The following is an 18,678-nucleotide window of genomic DNA, read 5'->3' as shown; positions in this document are numbered from 1 at the left end:
TTGAAATAAATTTTTGTGTTTGTTCGGTGAATAAAACATTACATTTTTACGAATGATTAGATACATCGGAATCTCTATTTTTTCCATCAAACACAATCTTTGTCAGAACGCAACACACTTTTTTAATAAGAATCAGTAAGTTGAATATCAGGCTGGGGGTTTAAATTTCTTCTAAAATTGGAAGCTATTAATCTGTAAGTAGTGTTAGTGTTCACAAAGTGTGGTGTTCAGGCCTCATTTGCCAAGAAAGTGCGACTTTTATTTGCTGTCAAGTTTGAAATGGGATTTAATGGGATTTTTTAATGTTTTACAAAAACTCAGCCTCACATTTTTCTTAATTTTTTCTTAATTTGTTCTTAATTTGTTCTCAGTCTTTGATCAATTTTGAGGCTCGTGTTCATATAGAATTGTTCTCATAAAAAGAGTGTATTACATAAAATTGCACTTTTTAATCCCTTATACATGCCAAAAATGGCCGACTTTTTTATCTACCTGTTGTTTTTCTTCACCTATTGCTTTTCATTAGCTATTGCTACTGGACTCTCGCTAGACCCTTCTTACTTCCCTAGCCCCGTACCCTCACCCCAAAGCGAAATTCCTACTTCTCAGTGGCGGATTTAAGGGGGGGGGCAAGGGGCAGTTTCCCCTCCCTCAACGAGTTGAGGCAAGCCTGGCGCCCCTTTTTTGGAAATTTTGCGCCCCTTTTGAAGAATGAGAATCAGGTAAAAAAGTTTCTGAGACCTATATGTTAATTTACTTCAAGGATTATCTCAAAGTTATGTTGTTTATTCCGAAAAACGTACTCTCGTCACCAATTTTTGAAAATTTTTCAGCGCCCCCACTACCAACTGCCCCTGCTACCTCTGACTATATCTTTATACGAAACAGATATTGAAAATTGTATTCCACTTTAACCACACTCTTCTTTTATAAGTATAATGTTCAGAAGAATATTCAGGCTCAAAATCATCCAATTTTTTAGAATATCATAAGAACATTGCTCAGTCTCAACTCGCAAATTTGTGTCTCATCTTTCTGCAGTACCCTGTTTTGATACATTCAAAACAAGGAATTTAAAAACGGGCCTATCTCGTATTTCAAAAAGCGGGGTTTTTATTCAAGTTTATTAGATTTAAAGAAAATAAGAATACTTTACTAATATATTCAGGCTCATAACAAAAATTTATAGTAATCTTACAAAAAAGCGTACAAACGTATTGGGCTGTAATGGTCCACGAAATGTTTCAATTTCAACTACAGCAACCATAAGACTTTTTAGCCGCTTATAAACAAGCACAGTTTTAATGCATTCAAAAATTGATTCATTTGCTCGTTAGAAAACGCAAAAAGATGGAAATTCCTTTCACAATAGTGACATAAGAAGGAGGAAATTATTATTAATAAGACCCCACATGGAAAAAAAACGGAAGATCAGTTGACCATTTATCAGCAACCATAGTTGAAAGAGTTTAACTGAATTTGTTTGCAAATAATGTTCGCAAATAAGAAAAAGATGAAGTTGGTTTACCACAAACATTCAACAGGAAGCCCTGAAATACTTCCCTTTCAATTGCAAATGACGTCATAAACAAGACTGAATTTCCAAGTACGTAGAAAGTCTTTGGCGCCATTTTGTTCAACCATTTTATTGTTCTTCATTGACCAATAGCAAGTGCGATTAAGCCATAAACGCAGATGTTATTGGCTAATCTTAACAATCATCTTTTACTTCCCATTGTCCCATTCAAAGACTCGGGTCGTAAACAAAGTGATTCACAAATCATCTGATGAAACGGCAGGGATATGAAAATGGGCCTACATATCCAACATGTACGCAACGGGTATGGAGCCTGACGATACGACGGTAATTTATTCTTAATTTATTCATTTTTACAGGATACCGAACAACTGTAAAATTTCTGTAACTTATCTTATGAAATTTAATTTTTAGGACGACTACCATCCATTTATCGAGGCTTGTCTTCCGTTCGTCAAAGCATTTGCCTACACGTGGTTCAATTTGCAGGCGAGGAAGAGGAAATACTTCAAAAAACATGAAATACGAATGAGCCCACAACAAGAGAGAGAGTGCAAAGAGGAATTAGAGAGCCAACCTGCAGATCTGAAGCAAAAATGGGCATCCCGGTTACTTGCAAAATTAAGAAAAGACATTCGGCCAGAATGCAGGGAAGATTTTGTGGCTGCAGTTACTGGAAAAGGCTGCAATCGTTGCGTCATTTCAAATCCAGATCCAAAAGGGAAAATGAGGAGAATCGATTGTTTGCGGCAGGCAGACAAGGTTTGGAGACTGGATTTGGTGATGGTCATTTTATTTCAAGCTTTCCCTTTGGAAAGTACGGATGGCGAAAGATTGGGGAAAACAAGTGTCTGTCGACACCATTTGTGCGTGCAACCAAACCATCTCTGTCTGGTTGTTAAAGAGCTTGACTTGTTTCTTACCAATTTTCTGGTCTGTGTCAACTCTGGTAAGTTTAATTTTCTAGTTTTTTATCAGTAGCAACTTAATCGGGAAGGAATTTCACAGCGAGCCCTGGTCACGACATACCAGGGCCTGCGTGACATAAACAGTCGGACTTCAAACAATATTTTTCCAGGTAAAGGAGGAATTGTTTTAAAAAACAGTATTCATTAACATCGCCCGGCGCGAAAATTTAAGGTCGTTTCTAACTCAGTGCATCATTTGTTTGATTATTAAAACTTGTTTTGATTTTTTGAGTGACACATATTAGACGTAAGTCAAGAGTCACCAGTTTAGATTTGAAGGTAAATGTTCCCTTTTGACGTAAATAAGATCAAGGAAGGAAAGTTGAGTCATGTACATAGGAACCTGTGCTCGTTTGACGTGCGTCACAAAAAACTTAGAACCCTATTTTCAGACCGTTTATTCATTGCTGATAAATAAGTCTGCTAACGTTCAAGTAAGACATTAAAAAACTTTTGTAAATTGATATCCTCTTCCATTGATTGGATGTCTTGAGGAATTGATGTGAATCGACGTACACAGTGATTTCACACTTAGTAAAAGAATTTTAGGGGATACGAAACTGGTGACCTGTTATAACTGAAAAACTGAACAATTTATTTTTGTTAAAGAATTTTGCCAAAGGAATAAACCATTTGATTAGAAAAGCACGTAACTCTAGGATTTTCTATAAAATATTCGTAAACCACGTGTACCTACAGATTTGACGACAAATTTATGCCAAGATCTGTGTATCATTTCTTTACCATATTTTGGTCGATCGGTTTCAAATTCTTATCATCTATTTATTCTAAAAATTGTCGTTTCAATACAAAGCTAGATAAGATGCTTCGCGATATCAAAGAGTGAAGATAATACAGCGCTTGTAGACATATGGGCTTTACCAGAGCTTTATTTAACAATAACCCTCCACTATTGTATTTCGTTATTGTCACGGCTATAAACGAAAGACCTGACATTCGCATCAACGAAATAGAAATAGGGGCGAGAAAGATGAAATACTGGGGGAGCCGCCCCGATGTTTAGTCTGGGCTAGACGTTTATGCAACAAAAGCTTTTTTCGATTCAACTTGTTTCCTGTAATAATATGTAGATTAGTATTGATGACTCAATTTCCGGAATCAAATCAAGAGGTCTCCTCGTGTCAAACAGTTTTTTTTCTAGTTTGAGTTGGCGAAACAACAAACGTGGCGTCTCATGAACAGTTCAATTCAATTTTTTCAATAAAACTTCGATAGTCCCACATTTATCCGAAGAAAAGTCAAATAGAATTGATTACAGACTTCTGATAATATTACTCGCGGTCATACAAGGCTTCTCTGCTGCATCGGGTCATTGTCTCAAGTCTCTCCTTTTTACTTTATCCCCTTGCCTTCTAATTGACAATCTCTATGTTGATGTTATAAAAACAAGAAACAGAAACTGTATGACGATATTAGCTCCACGATGGATTTCACGGGCAATTCTAGCTTTGGTCACGTTCTTCTATTAAATCATTCCCACGCTTCAGATAAAACGTGTATGTACTCGCATTTTGTTATGGGAAGCCAAGCACCAATGTCGTCATAAGATAGTTTCGAATGCAGTGTTTTAAACCAGTTTCTTATGAAAGGATAGCTTGTGAAAAGAAGAGAAATTCTCGACTAATAAATATGGCGTGAAAAATGATGAAAAATTACAAAAAACGATTATAATGTTAGAAATGGGAAACAATGTACCAAATTACTTGATGGCTACTCATCATATTGAAAAAGGAGATGTTAAAAAAGCTTTCTAGCAAGATACATGCTTTAAACTTTTTCAGTATCATCTATATTTGTAATATAGTTATTAATAAAATCTTTGCAAGCTAGATAAGTTTGTTAACGGTATTAAAATGGCCAGGAAACTCTATTTCAACAAAATCCTTTACGTAAATACTTAGACATTACATTACAAACATGAGGGCTAAACAAACTAAGGGACTGAAAGAGTGGGAAAGATGTTTTATGACTTGCTTTAAAAGAGAAGAATTGATAGAAGAAATATTAGACAGAAATGCAATCAGATGTAGGGACAAGACATGTTAAACTTAACAATAAAAAGGTATAAAAAGGTTGAAATATTTCTATTGAAATTCCCGTTTCAGACCAACAAGCAGAACATTCGCAGTCAGGTGAACCAAATATTGCCTTAACAGGGGTTTTCACAAGCAGAGAGCTGTTGAAGTACTCGAAAGGTAAGATGCAAGGTTCGCAAAATCTCCTTGATAGCCACTTCTGTTTATTTTGCAATAACAGTAGCGCAATGACAGCAAGCAGGGATGTTCTGCTATGAAAGGAACAATGTGGCCCTCATGAAAAATTTCTCCAAAAACAATAGCAAAATTAAGAAAAGGGCTACTTTTGGCATTAAAAAGCCCCCAGCACTACACCCCGCATAAAAAATGCCAGCTTTCTGGATATTTCTGTTAAAAAAACATAAAAACAGAACTGTACAACAATGAAAACTGCAAAGAAATTAGCAGCTATCGAGAAATTCCTTCTTATGTGAGGGAAGCAAGAAAAGAACCCAGTTGTTAGCTTTTTTGAATGCAGAGAGTTACCTCTTCGACATTCGCTGAGAACTTGAGATTCCCAGATCAACTACTCCTTCTCTTAAATTGCCCCTCTGAAATATTTTTTAACAAATATTTATAATGTCAAATAAAATTATTTTTTCTAATTGATATGCTCTCCTTATTACAGCTACAATTTTATATGGCGGTGGAAAGGCAAGTTTCTCTGACGGCGAAAATGCATTGCCGAATTATGAGGATGCGACCGTCCACCGATCAAATGGTCGAATGCACCCTTATTTGACGTCTCTTCAAAAGCATCGCCACCATGCATCGTGGTCTTCCATGGAAGATGACGAAAATAACGAAGAAGAATGTCATGCAACAGGAGGAGGAACCAGTGATGGCGATTCAGGTAGACCGTTGTTATTTGATTGAAAATTATAAATGGGATGCTTATTTTGAGATCATACTGAGAGGAGTGTAGTCAGAAAAACATGGTAAACTTTAAAGGCTGGTATGCATCGAATATAATCCTAATTTTTAGTGCATTTCACATGATAGGTAAATGCTGGTATGTACTGAACAGGGAAAACAGCCTTAAATATCAAACTTTTCGGGCTTAAGTCTTATGTCTTTACCAAATATATGATTCTGGGGATTGAGGGGCAATCGCCCCCTGATTAGTCTTTTGAACCGTTGCCCCTGCCCTGCTACGCATCAGAAACCAAAGCTTCTTTGACTTTGAAGACTTGTGCAAATCCCGTTAGGCATGAAGCCTGGCTGCTGACGTTTCTTGGAATGGTGCTATTCAAAGGGTAACTAGGTTGGTGACGTCAAATCAAGATTGAGGAGATAAATTGGAAAACGCATTGCAACGAAAATAGCTACGTTTATCAAAACCAATTAATGCATCTATTTCGATAGCAACGTAAATAGAAGCTGGGCGATGATGGCGCAAAGAAGACAATGATGATGCTAGAGATAAGCGAACTACATAAAAGCGGTTTGCTTACATATTTTGAAACAAACAGTGGGGAGTATAGCAAGGAAGAATTGAATGATTTTAGCAGAATTTTTTGAGATTGACTGCCACAAAAGCAAGTAATAAGCCTCCAAAATTTATCTAGGAGAGGCATACAAAATGTCAAATATGGCTGTAGATTTGCAATAAACTTAGAAAGTAATTGAACCAGAAAACAGCCAATATACGAGCCGCTTGGCTTATCACCCTGTTTCTCATATTCCCTGTTTCTCCCTGGGATGACAAAGCTAAGTTTTTGACTACGGTATTTGAAGCCCCGTTATATGTTATTTCTGCGCAACGTAAATTTTTCCTACATATTCTTACATCTGTATTAGTTTTTTGTTGATCTGTAGTTAACTTGCACTCACGGTTATGTTGGCGATGCACCATTTCGGCCTACTCGTATAAGCCTCTATTGAAAAAGAAAAAAAACTAAAATTCACCTCTGCAGTCAGACTCATTTTCAGGCAGCCTCGGAGGAGCCATAAAAGTGCTAACACACCAGTTTTGATTTCTCGAATCAGGATATCGTGATCTAGGAGAAACAAGAATTTCAAAATTGCCTTCATCCTCTCAAAATTGTCTTAATGAGGCATGGTTGTTTTCAGAAAACGGGGCATTAGGTGCGTCATTTTCGGTCTCGTTTTGCAGCATCGTAATCTAGATTGAGCAAGCCAGGGCTACTTAGTGGTAATTTGCAAACACCAAGCAATGCTTAATTACGAGACCAAAGGGGCCCATCCTTTGATCTAGAAGAACTGCGAGCTGCCCATCAAGAAAACAGTTTTCTCTAGCATGGTTCTTCAGCATTCAGTTTAAAATGAAGGGCTTATTAGAAGTGTTATGTCTCTAAAAGAGTTGCTTCAAATTTGCCAGCCTAAACAGTATTTGTGGAGTAGATAAAAACAAGAAAATTATAAGAAGACAATAAGCATGTAAAATTTCCCTTTAAAAAACAATTCCTTCATTAAAGACTTTTTTAAATTAACCTAAAAGTTATTTATATAAATCCTGTATAAACTTGCAAGTAAGGCCATATTTCCTTCGATATTTCCCCACCCCAACCCTTGTTTGTTGCTTCTACCTCGTTTTGAACGGATATTTGTTGCCTGGAGCCTCATCTTGGCAGTTTACTATTGTGAAGGAAAGAAGAAAGCACTGGCTTGCATAGTACCCTTTTCTTCCTTTGTGTTGAAAAGAAATGAATACGCTATTTAAGGAGTGGCCGTTGTTGACAAAGATATTCACGCCATAAGCCAAATACGATATTTTGAAAACTGATTTGTTTATTTGGTAACGCCGGTAATGCCTTTGTAAGGATGACGTCATAACGGATCTCTCCTTTTGCTTCAAAACAAGTCATGGGGTGAATCTTACAAGCATTGCCTTGCAAAGCCTCTTTCTATTTTTAAATGAAAACAATTGGTTTTAATGTTGTGGTGTTCTAAGGCCCTGTAATAGCCACCATAAAAGCACATCATGTCTATCAATGGACAAAGTATCTTTTAAAGAAGAGCTATTTAGCGGCTTTGACGTAAACAGGATGCTCTTGCTCTTGATAAGCCGACAAACATTGGTTAGAAGAAATTACAGATCACAACATGCAAAAAGCATTTCGGCACGTGGCAATCAAATTGAGGCCCGTAAACTAAACAGCCTGGTCGAAATAAAACATTTTGCTCAAATGCAAGGGGAGATATAAAATAATGCAGGTCGATAAATTTTTTGATACCCTCTCTCAAGTCGATGCATTTTTTGATACTCTCTCTTAAAAACGCTAAAACATCATGTTTACCAAAAGCCTGTTTACCAAAAACTCACGTGGTCAACAAAAAATTTGTTTTGCTAAAGTTGGGTCATGACAAATTCTTTAGTTAAAAATATGGAAAAAATGTTTCTTTAAAGGTAGGAAGAGTTTCGTTGTTCCAGTGAAAATGTTTCAACTTGGCTGTAAAATTGGGTTTTCAAAATTATAACATCGATATGCTCATTTTTATTAGAAACTTTGTTCGAAAGTATATTAAAAGGGCCTTACGTTTGATCAAAGATTTTGTGGAGAAGTATCTTGCAGAATTTTTATTTCGTTCATCAAAATCTGCTGCCATTACACATAAGGATACAACGTGCTACTGTGACATTGTGGACCTTAGTCCACATTCTTTTTGTTTACCCTTTTCAGCATGATGGAACATTTTTCATCGGAGAAACCTCTGTATGGTAAATTGAGCAACAAACTAAATACAGTCATTACACTGGGGGAAGCTTCAACCAGGGCAAGGGCAAGAGAAAGTTTCAAAAGCCCTGGGGTAAAAACAAAATATGAGGCCCCCTGCGAGCGGAGCGAGCTGAAAATTCTTGTAACCACGCCCTTTATTCTTAAAATGGAATTTGGGCCCGGGCCATGGGCCCCCACATCAACATCAATCCTTTCTGCCCTTATAGCAGCAGCCATGACAAGCTTGCTGTGCCTTTTCTTCATTTACACATTGCTGTACCTTGCCTTCAAAATTGGTCAAAAGGCAAGAAAAATTAAGAACAAGCTGAAGTTGAGCTTCTGCAAAATGCAATTTTGAACAACGTTTTATCTCAAAATCGAGGAATTTTAGCCGTGTGCGTGTGATTTTTCGGTGAATATTCAAGCATGGCGGCAAATGAAGATTGTCTCACTCACTTTGTTGGGAAATGAGGCCTGACTACCTTCCTAGAGCGAAAAGGCTAGTACTCGCACTGCTTACACCCTATTAAATTAAGAACAAATTAAGATCTTATAAAACAAATAGTGTAATGGAGGTTAAAGACCCAATGTAATTGCACTATATAACATAGCTTCTTGTAAATTGTGCTGAAATCTTAGGTTTGGTGCCATACTCTCCCCAGTCTCCAAGACTTTTGCCCTAGCTTAATCGTTGCAATTTGCAGAGGCCGAAAATCTTTGTAGAACCTTGAGTTGACGTTGCGAGTCACATTGGTAGGAAAGACCTCGTGATATTTGTTGTACGTCATTTGTTTGCAGCACGAGTCCTTGTGATGGCGAAAAAACACAGAATTATGGTTGATTCGATCACATTGTGGTGAAACTAGATCATACTTTCAAACTGTATTTATGTCATATGATTTTACAAGTGCCTGGTTTTAGGCAGCGAAAAGTCGTTTGGATTTATTTATAGCTAAGGCAAAACAACTGTTCTCTTCTGATCGAATTTAGTATCGCCAGCAATGGGTTCAGCGAGAAAGGGTCTTTCCTCGAAACCTTCCTTTAGAATGCGTCGGCAAGTATAATAAGCGTGTCTTTGATCGATCTTCTGAAAATGTCAGCTGCTTGTTCAATTTGAATAGCCGGCCCCTGAGGGTTCAAAATGTCAGATCTCGTCAAAACCACCAAAACGCAAAAACCTCAAAACAATCATATTGAACATAATTCGTTTTTGAATGACGTCATTACAACTGATCTTCAAAAAACTAATGTTCTTGGTGTTATCTTGATCTTGATCGTAGTAAATATATCTTTGTAGGTGTTGGAACACCAACAAGACTGAAAATAGAGCATGGCGTGCCTTGTGGCCATAGCCCTCCAGCTGTGCAGGGAGGTGCAACTGGACTGTCAGTAGCATCATTCCTCTGCGGAGGTCAACAGCTGCAACAGCAGCAGACAATCATTGGAACATACCAATCTCCAGGAGGACACTTTATTGGCAACCCTTCATTCCAGCATTCGGATTTCCAGAGAGCTGCGTTATTTGGTGAGTTTTATGATAGTAACCAACTTAGCTATACCGTAATGGCCAGGGTCAGGCAGCCTGCAATTAAGAAAGTTTGACCTTAAATGGTTAAAAAATTGTTTGTGAAAAACTCAGTCGTGAATGCAAGGTAGCATTGAAAAATGAAAGATAGCATTGAAAATTGAAAGGAACCAAATTTATGATTGATAGTCGTTAATAAAAGCAAGATCTGAAAATGGAGACCTTGGCCTTAATCTTAGCGGGGCTGCGGTTATCAATCTATGAATTCGCTTGTACAGTGGAACCTCGATAGGACAACTCAAAATGATAGACCAGAAATTTCGTCTAAAATGGTCTTCTTAATGACAAAAGACGTTAAGAGTAGCTTCGAACCTACAAGTGCCCAGTATGCCTTATCCAACGCACCCAGCCCTTAAGAGATCATCAGCAATTTGTCCCCATTTGATTTACAACACATGAAATATATTTCAACAGCAGCCAGGAAACCAGACCTGCGGCAGATGGTCAACACATCTACGTTTCAACAAGCAAATGAGGCCTACAGAAGAATGCAGGGAATACGGAGCCCAAGCACTGGGGATATGCCGGCCTCGTCGAACTACCACGAGACAGTGACACGAAAGAGCAGGTCAATAACTCTGCCTGTCACTCTTGAGCGATCGATGAGCATGGGAAATGGATCTCCTATGGATGTCACATCTCACATACAAGAGGATCAGAAGCCGGTAAGCAGTCCAAATTAATCCCTTTCATTAGCAGTTCCATCTGCTAATGAAAAAAGCAGGATTAAGTAATTGATGTTTGAGAAACGTGACTAATCAATCTAACTTGAGGAAGAGTTAATTGATGCAAAAAATTGTTAATCGCCACAACGTCTTAAAATGATGGATGAATGAACTGCAGATGAAAACAAGAATGAATTGACTTGTTTTTGAATGAACTGTTGGCAGGGATTGTTCATTTTATTTTATTTTAAAAGGATCTACCTATCTTAGTGATTTCACACCTATGAATGAATTTGATACAAGGATGAGTTGGGAAGGAGATACTTTACGCAACGAATATATCTTAGGAACAACCAGAAGAAGGTGATATTTTTAGCACTCTACGGTATTCATATGTTTAAATGTTTGTTGCAGGACATATCTCCTCAAACAACATTACACCAACAGTCATATGTACAAATGGAGGCACAACAGCAACCACCAATTTACATGCAATTTAACAGCCAGTACCCTGTCACAACAGCAATGATGAACGGCCACTCTCATGCAATGAGTGGCTCTCCGCTGACCACGGCAGACAGTGGCTCACCTGGGGTGCAGGCAATTGCAGTGCAAGCCAGGATGAGTGCCGCGTCGGGTATACCATTAGGTACGTCTGGAATGTACGGGGAAGAAGGCGGGTTCACCGATTTGTTCAATGCAGCAGCTGCTTCCTCTGAGGATTCTCTTTTGATGGGTAAGCGGGTTGTTAGATTTGATCCAAGATTGAACTGCTAGTCAGTTCCATTTGACTGCAGTCAGCTTTAGTTTGACTACCGCTGTAAAGTAAGTAAAATGTGGGGCATTCGTTGCATGGAAGCCAGATACCAGCTTTTGACTCAATTGAGATATAACCGATTGGGAGCCTCATCGGGGAGTAACTTATTGTACTGCCTTTTTCCTTGCAACAGCTTGTAGGTTGTAGCCAATTTGAAACTACTTTAAACCTTTCCAATTATTTCCAATTATTACTTTAAGTCTTTCCAAAATGTTCCAGTGAACCAAAATTACACTAATCATTCGGGTCAATGTCGTATGGCAGACAAGTAGTAAATGGGGTCGGGCACCATTTGCGGGGTTAATGGGTTCATATCACAGAATAGATCCCTTTTTAAAGGCTTGTTTTCCGACAAAGAAAATTCATTTGACGCCATAGGAAATCGCCAAAATGTTTCTGCTGCTAGTCCCGCAAAAGGACTAATGTACTAACGAAGGCACCCAAGATGCTTTTAGATATACTGTTATTTTACTGAAATCCTTGTGCCAACGTCGCTGTGCATCTTATCTTTCAGACAAACTTTTCCAAATGTCCGGGTCGGAGAATAATGCTCAGACATTGAACCAAAGTCGATGATGGGTTAGTTGCAGTCTCCATTTGATGTTCATTCCTGCTTGATTGGGAAGAACCGAGTTTCATTTGACACCGGTCCGGATTCGACTGCATGGGCTCATTGAGATGTTTCTCGATTTTGGATTGAGAGCTCGTTATTGAGAATGAGCGTATTACTATGTTGATCATTGCCGGATGATATAAATAAGCCAGATGACATCACCTTTGATATAGAATGAGAAAGCTCCCTTTACTTCATATGTGCCTGCTAGCTTACTTTGGCAGAAGTTGGTGAATGAGCTTTATCTGAAAGCCAAAAGGACACGAGCGAGGGGAAAAAACTTTACGCTTGCCATTTTTGAAACCAGTAAGAATACATCAAATGAAGATTATATTTTATTCAAAGATGCTCTACGTAGTTTTCCGTTAGATATAGAGTCAAAGCTGGGTATCTGGTAATTAGAAGTAATTTCTAGCTAAAAATCAAGTAGAAGTTAATATCTGATGGACATATAATATAACTGCAGAAATACTTGGGGTACGTAGAACGCAAAATAAAGGCACGTCAAATTGTTTAATTGTCTAACAAAGTAAAGGTGTGATCGAATGCCCCTGTTTAATTTTAGTATTTTGTAGTTGATATAAGTGTTGGATAGGCTAGTTTTTCTGAAAACATCAATGTTACAGACAGATTATTTCCATGGTTGACGACGTCTTTAGGTCTTTCTTATCCAGTTGATGACACCTTCAAGTTCAATTTCGAAACACCTGATCGCAATGGGTTCTGCTTAAGCATGGTGAAAGGCTAACGGGCTTTTTTGCGGGTTTATCCTTTAAATAGGCCCCATTTGAATACTGACCTCACCCTACGCCCAGTCAGTACCATATCCACACGATGCTTCCTATCAAAATAGTCCCTCTAACCCTACACGCATGCGTAACGTGTAACTTAAAACTGGCTATTTGCTGTTCATAATGGAAGTAAAGTTATGCATCAAATAATTTGCATACTTAATGACGTCAGTACTCGTTAAAATGTTGTAATATATCGAAGAGGCTAGTGATGTATTTTATTTATATGTAATTTATTTACTAGATCCATTATTTTGTAGTTTTTTCTGTTGCATAGCGTAATATGTTTGAAGTTTGAAGTTGTAAGTAAAGTGTCATAGTTGGTAGTTATATCGTACTGATAATGCCTAGAAAAAGCAATTTGACTGTCATAGATTTGATTATAGAAATATAAAGAAGAAATTTGTCTTCTCATGTTCGCTCACTCTGTCATGGCGCAAGCGAGTTAGTATGGATAGGGTCTACATGGTTGACCGAGTCATAAAAGAACAAACATGTTTCAGGTACGGGCATCGGAATGGATGAGGATATTTCTCGACAATAAAACTCCTCTTACTTAGCAGTTTTAGAAGGACGCATTCTGCGCTAGGGTACTTTGTAGATCGAGGTGTCCCACAACGGAAATTGGTGACATCACACGACCCTGCAGTCAAGGTCACAAACAAGTTGACCTGCCCACGACCTCCCATATTATTGATGGCAAAATAGAAAGGGATGATTCTTGCAACACACCGCAGCTTCCTCTTATAAGAAGGCGCCTTTGAAACAGTGTCTACCATACGCAATACGATATCCTGAGCCGATTAAACTCAAGCATGGACTAGGGATGATATCGCCTAGAGCATCCTGCATCACCTTTATAGTAGGAAGGGATCGTAAAATAACTAATGTGACTGGTAACCTAATTTAGATATCATTCAGTGTCGTCATCATTTCGATTCAAACTTGTTTTTGTCAAAGGCTACCAAGCCTCGTACTGGAGGTAACATGTTACTTCTTAGTTGTCTCAGCCTACACTAGTTAAGGTCGTATTGAAATCTCAAACTCTTGAAAAAATGCAAAAGTGGCTTTAATAGGCTTTAATATCAAGACCTTCATTAACACTTAAATTCACGCATTTTAACATGGAATTTCGGCTTGGGCTCAGTCCTCAAAATTAGCAATTATTTTTTCTTCTTATTCTTGTTTCGGAACAAGTAAATAAATTATGTAAAAGTCATGATACAAGTAAAAAGAATAACTGAAAGAAAGTGGCTATATAGGTATTGATTTTCTGTTTTATACGTGCGAGGGGTCAACTCAACAAAACTATCAATCGAAAGCAAAACATAGCGTAGGAGTCAAAAATTCGTGGCTGTTCTTGATTTTTTCGAAAATTTGAGGTTACATTGCTCTTAAATTGTTCTTAAAAATCACCGAAAAAGCATCCCTAGATAGCAAAAAAACTCCTCGTTTTGAGATAAATTTTTTAAAAGATTTCACAACATTGTTCATAATTACATTTTACAGTAACTCAGCCTCAGCTTGTTCTTAGCTTTTGACCAATATTGAGGCTCACGTTTTTGTAAAAGTGTTCTTACATACAAAAAAGGTGTGTACCTTTCATATAAAGCACTTCTTTATAAAAGACGTATATTCGCATTACACTGAGGAAAGAAGGCGACGGATATTTCAACACTTATTGAATGCGCAGCAAAGCAATTTTCACGCTATTCAAATGAAAACGGATTTTTTCATTACGTGCAGTCTTTATCTCGTCAATTCCCCTTCAAAATTAAAATTAACATCGGCTTGCACTTTCCATTTGCTTTTCAAAGAGAGATTAGCAGGATACCAAAGTACGTATATCTGCAAAAATATCATGAAATCGAGGCTGTCAAGCAAACAGATTAGAAGTTGGCTGCAATGCCGCTTATAAATATTAACATAGGAATATCCGATGAGATTTTCTTTTATTCAAAAGGAAGTATATGTGTGAGTCTTATCCTTTCGAGCATTACGTCAAATACTTGACCTTGTACAACCAAATCCCTGTTATTTTTTTAACCAGAAAAAAGTTAAGCCGGCTTCTTTCATATGCGTAATTACTGTTTGTGGATTGATTTTGACTAGGTCTACAGAAACATTCTTGACACAAGGATAATGTCATCAAATTTAATAAAACCCCCTTAATGACAGCCACAGAAACCTCAATGGAAAATTTTTCCTTCGTCCCATTCGTGGCTTTAAACGCATTCGAAGGTTTCCCTCCTCTATATTATGAATGAATTTTCTTCAAGTATCGTTTCTCGCCGCCTAATAGGCATGACCATTAAGTGATTACACTTCAAACTGAAGAAGAAAAAACGAATTGCAGTGATGTCATAATGATAAGAATAAATAAATTGGATACTGAACAGAAAACGGTCCTTTTATGTGGTTTTGCGCTATTTTTGGTTCATCAGAGAGACAGAATTAGAGCTGGCATTTCCTCCTTTATTTAGGAGTAAACTAAAAGATTATACACAAAGTTAGAAAATGACTAAGGAAATGATGTACTGGAGAGCTATCGTTGACATAAATTCCTTCGGTTTCACTCAAATCACTTTTAATTGCAAGTGATCACATTGAAAATCTAAACCAAACGAGAGGAAATCTAGATACCATCTCTATATTGAATTTACTAAAGTTAGTTTAACATAAAACATAAAAATGCAGCCTCGGTAGATGCTCTGACAGTAGCTTGGTGTCTGTAACATACTTTTTAAGAATTTCTTTCTAGAAACGTCATAACTCTTTTGAATAAAAAGCAACCAGATAATTATCGATTATTTCATAAAATTTACCTTTACACTTAGTAGAGCCACGATTTGTTAAACAACAGCCTTTTGTGTCTTATAGTAACTACCATTTAATCGCTCAATAGCCATTTTATGGAGAGAAAGACGATGATCTATGAAGTAAGAGGCTTCCACTAAAGTGAGAACTTTATTAATAACTCCAGTTTCATTGGCCATAACGGACTGGAAGAGTTTTTGTACAATGCCGCATCTAGTATTCTCATACTTACTGTTGGGGATTAGATATCATTTGCTATTAGGACAACGCTAAAATAATAATGTAGATAACGGATATACAAATATTTATATACGTATCAATAAATCTGTTACTAACAGCAAGATAAATTTAAGAAATTCGCAAGACACAACAAACTGTAGTGGCACCTTCTATCACAAAGTGGAAACGTAAATTTTTGTTTCTTATACAAAAATGAATTACTGGTTAACTTAAAAGTAAAGAAGGATATCAAATGACCCTGCTCCTATCTCAATTGCTGACCTCTTACGCTTCTTAATGCAACATTATTGCATTCAACATCGACTACAGACCACAGACGGAGAAATTTAACGACTGGAAACTAAAATGGCCATGAATTCCTTGAAATAACCTAGTTTCTAGTAACTTTCCCCTTCCCTAAAACCTTTCACGAAAAGACGCTGAGTGTCTTTCACGAAATAACGCTTTTGTTCTCCATGCTGCAAAGGGTCATAGTATTGAAAAACTCTTACATGGGTGACATTTATTGATAAAACATATACAGGACACGCCTGTTCAAAGAAGTAGAAAATTGTATAAAGGGTTATCAGTTTTCCTTCCGGGTTCTACACATATGCGGAAATGACCTGAAAGTTACAGAATGGGCCTAACATTCCATACATTGCAAGAAATAAGCAAAAAAGCCAAGCTATTGACTACTTGAAACCATTTATTCACTGTGTAACAATCTATTGCTTATATTGTGTCGGTACTCTCAAATTAAAGTATTTTCAAACATCAAAAGGTTGTATACGAAAATGATCAGGTACATAACCCCATTTGTCAAAGAATGAGCAAATTTTATTTTGTTAATGTTAATCATCTGCGGAGCCTTTCGGTTTACGGCTGTTTAAAAGAACATATCTGGTTGCCGCATGGTTCGTGGTACTTTGACTACTACATGATGTCCCATCCGAACTGAAAGATGTCCCATTAGGACTTAATGCTCTACTGTTGAGACTAAACGATGTTATATTGGCACTCAATGTTGCAGGTGTCCTGTTTTCTCCAGTATTCATTTTCTCCAGCCTATGGTTGTTAGTATTTACACCACAATCTACGCTATCAACGACAGAATCTTTGTTGCCAGGCTGGCAGGGATGATGGTTGTCATGACAAAGCAACTCTGCCGACCCACACCTTGCTTCATTGTTTTTCTTTGCGCCTGCGCTACGATCTTTCATTTCACTTTGTATACTAGCATATCTACTGTGTATAGCGTCATTTTGGTTCTCATGAACATCATTATACACGAGTTTTTCTGAGGACGTATCATCCGCAACAACAGCTTTCGACTTTTCACTAGACCCATGACTCCTACTCTTATAGGCAGACTTCGTGTCTCTCGTTTTGCATCTCAACAAGTGGATCGATTTCTGCAACTCACTCAACTGCACATTCAGAGTCTCTGTTTTACTCTTCCATGAATTTCTCAACTCACCCACAACAGAAGATTCTAAACTTGAAGGCAATCTTCCAAACGTTTCTTTCCTCTCTTTCAACCCAGTGATTACTGATTTCTTCTCTTCCAGCAATAAGGCATCTGTTTTTTCTTGCTTTTTACGATCCAAATCTTTTACATCTTCCACCGCATCCTCTGTTTCTTTACTCAAAGGCACATGGCGATGAGCATGGCTAGCACTGAATCTCGAATCATTGTCATAAAACAAATCGTAAAAATTATAACATCTTAACGATTTGTCAGTGAAACTCATACTCTCCAATAAATGTTTGTTTGACTGATTCTCCAAAATCTGCATTTGCTGAGTCTGTATCGTTCTCATACTGTTCAGAAATTTACGAAACATTGGTCTTTTCTTCCCTTGCAACACATCTCTCGGTTGCAATTCTGTCCGAATTTTCAGTTCGTGAAAACTGAAGTCCAATGCAAGCTTGATTCTCTCAAGATCCGAAGCGCTTGCAATAACCTGTGTGTAACGACGAACATCTTTCACTGTTGTAAATATCTTAAGGTAGCAACTCACATGAAGAAGAGATTCAAATTCTCAGAAACGAGGCGATTCTGAATCTGAGACGCGCATTATAGTAACGCTACGAGGTGGTAGATATGCAAGGGATTGTGACATGCTGTAGATATCCTGACATCAAAACATACGGAGGTGGATATTCGAAATTACTATTTGGGAAAGATAGCCCTTTAAGTTTCCCGACACTGAAATTGGTGCTTAAGATGCTCTATTAAAGGGCTTTTTGGAGTAACAAAGTAACAATGCAAAAACTCGAGAACTGGAGAGATTTGCATAGGCCAAATAGTTGAGGGTTTATTCTACAAAGAACGACTTGAGAAGTAACTAATATTCATAGCCGCCTAAAGCTATTTACCATTAAGCTGTTTACGAAACGTAATGAGAGAATAGGAGCTTTCAAAAGAAATTTTCAAATGTAAAATGGGTAAGGTTTTAGGAAGGAACAGATGAGCAAGAAAGCTAAGCTGGAAGAGACTGAATGAAGCATTGTAGAGGGAAACCTCAATATTCTAGAAGATTCAGAATGCCTTGCCTTAACCACGAATTGAGATTTGCAAATATGCTAGAATTAGTGAACTTTGCAGTAAAGAGAAACATTTGCAAAACTGGAACGGAAACAAAAGGTGTAGTAATTAACCGATAATACACAAAGAACCGTTATCAAAATCATCGCGCGGGTTGCCTCACTCTTCATTCACGAATTATGGCTTTAATAATCATAGAGATATAACTAATCTATACAATTATTTTAATTTTAAAGCTTTGTTTTTAGAAGACTTTCGAATAAAAAGTACATGAATACGAGGCTTTGTTTGCTATCGAAAGTGAGGCTTAGTTGTTGAGCGATTCTTCCCATCGTTACC

General features: G+C 37.5%; 2 protein-coding genes across 6 annotated transcripts in view; one reads left to right on the top strand and one right to left on the bottom strand.

The window, feature by feature from the left end:
• Positions 1–13,154, top strand: part of LOC135695216 (uncharacterized) — a 29,193-nt gene extending 16,039 nt beyond the window's left edge. For 2 of the 5 annotated variants that reach the window (XM_065214217.2, XM_065214213.2), the window contains exons 2-8: positions 1,952–2,486; positions 4,632–4,733; positions 5,230–5,454; positions 9,579–9,806; positions 10,281–10,531; positions 10,946–11,267; positions 11,863–13,154. In XM_065214217.2, coding sequence (XP_065070289.2) covers positions 1,952–2,486; positions 4,632–4,733; positions 5,230–5,454; positions 9,579–9,806; positions 10,281–10,531; positions 10,946–11,267; positions 11,863–11,924 — 1,725 coding nt within the window. In that variant the 3' untranslated portion in view covers positions 11,925–13,154. Of the gene's footprint in view, positions 1–1,717; positions 1,865–1,951; positions 2,487–4,631; positions 4,734–5,229; positions 5,455–9,578; positions 9,807–10,280; positions 10,532–10,945; positions 11,268–11,862 lie in introns of those variants that run through there. The other 3 variants (XM_065214216.2, XM_065214214.2, XM_065214215.2) reach the window with 3 other exon arrangements.
• LOC135695217 (uncharacterized) overlaps positions 10,280–18,678 on the bottom strand; it is a 35,630-nt gene continuing 27,231 nt past the window's right edge. Inside the window, exon 9 of the mRNA XM_065214218.2 lies at positions 10,280–17,755. Within this exon, the coding sequence (XP_065070290.2) occupies positions 16,643–17,755 (1,113 nt within the window). The 3' untranslated portion in view covers positions 10,280–16,642. The remainder of the gene's footprint in view (positions 17,756–18,678) is intronic.

Source organism: Rhopilema esculentum, chromosome 8 (genome assembly GCF_057945365.1).
Source record: "Rhopilema esculentum isolate cy_ngs chromosome 8, ASM5794536v1, whole genome shotgun sequence".
NCBI classification, from domain to species: Eukaryota; Metazoa; Cnidaria; class Scyphozoa; order Rhizostomeae; family Rhizostomatidae; genus Rhopilema; species Rhopilema esculentum.
Note: the sequence above shows the minus strand (reverse complement) of the source record. Positions and strands in the feature narration are given on the sequence as shown.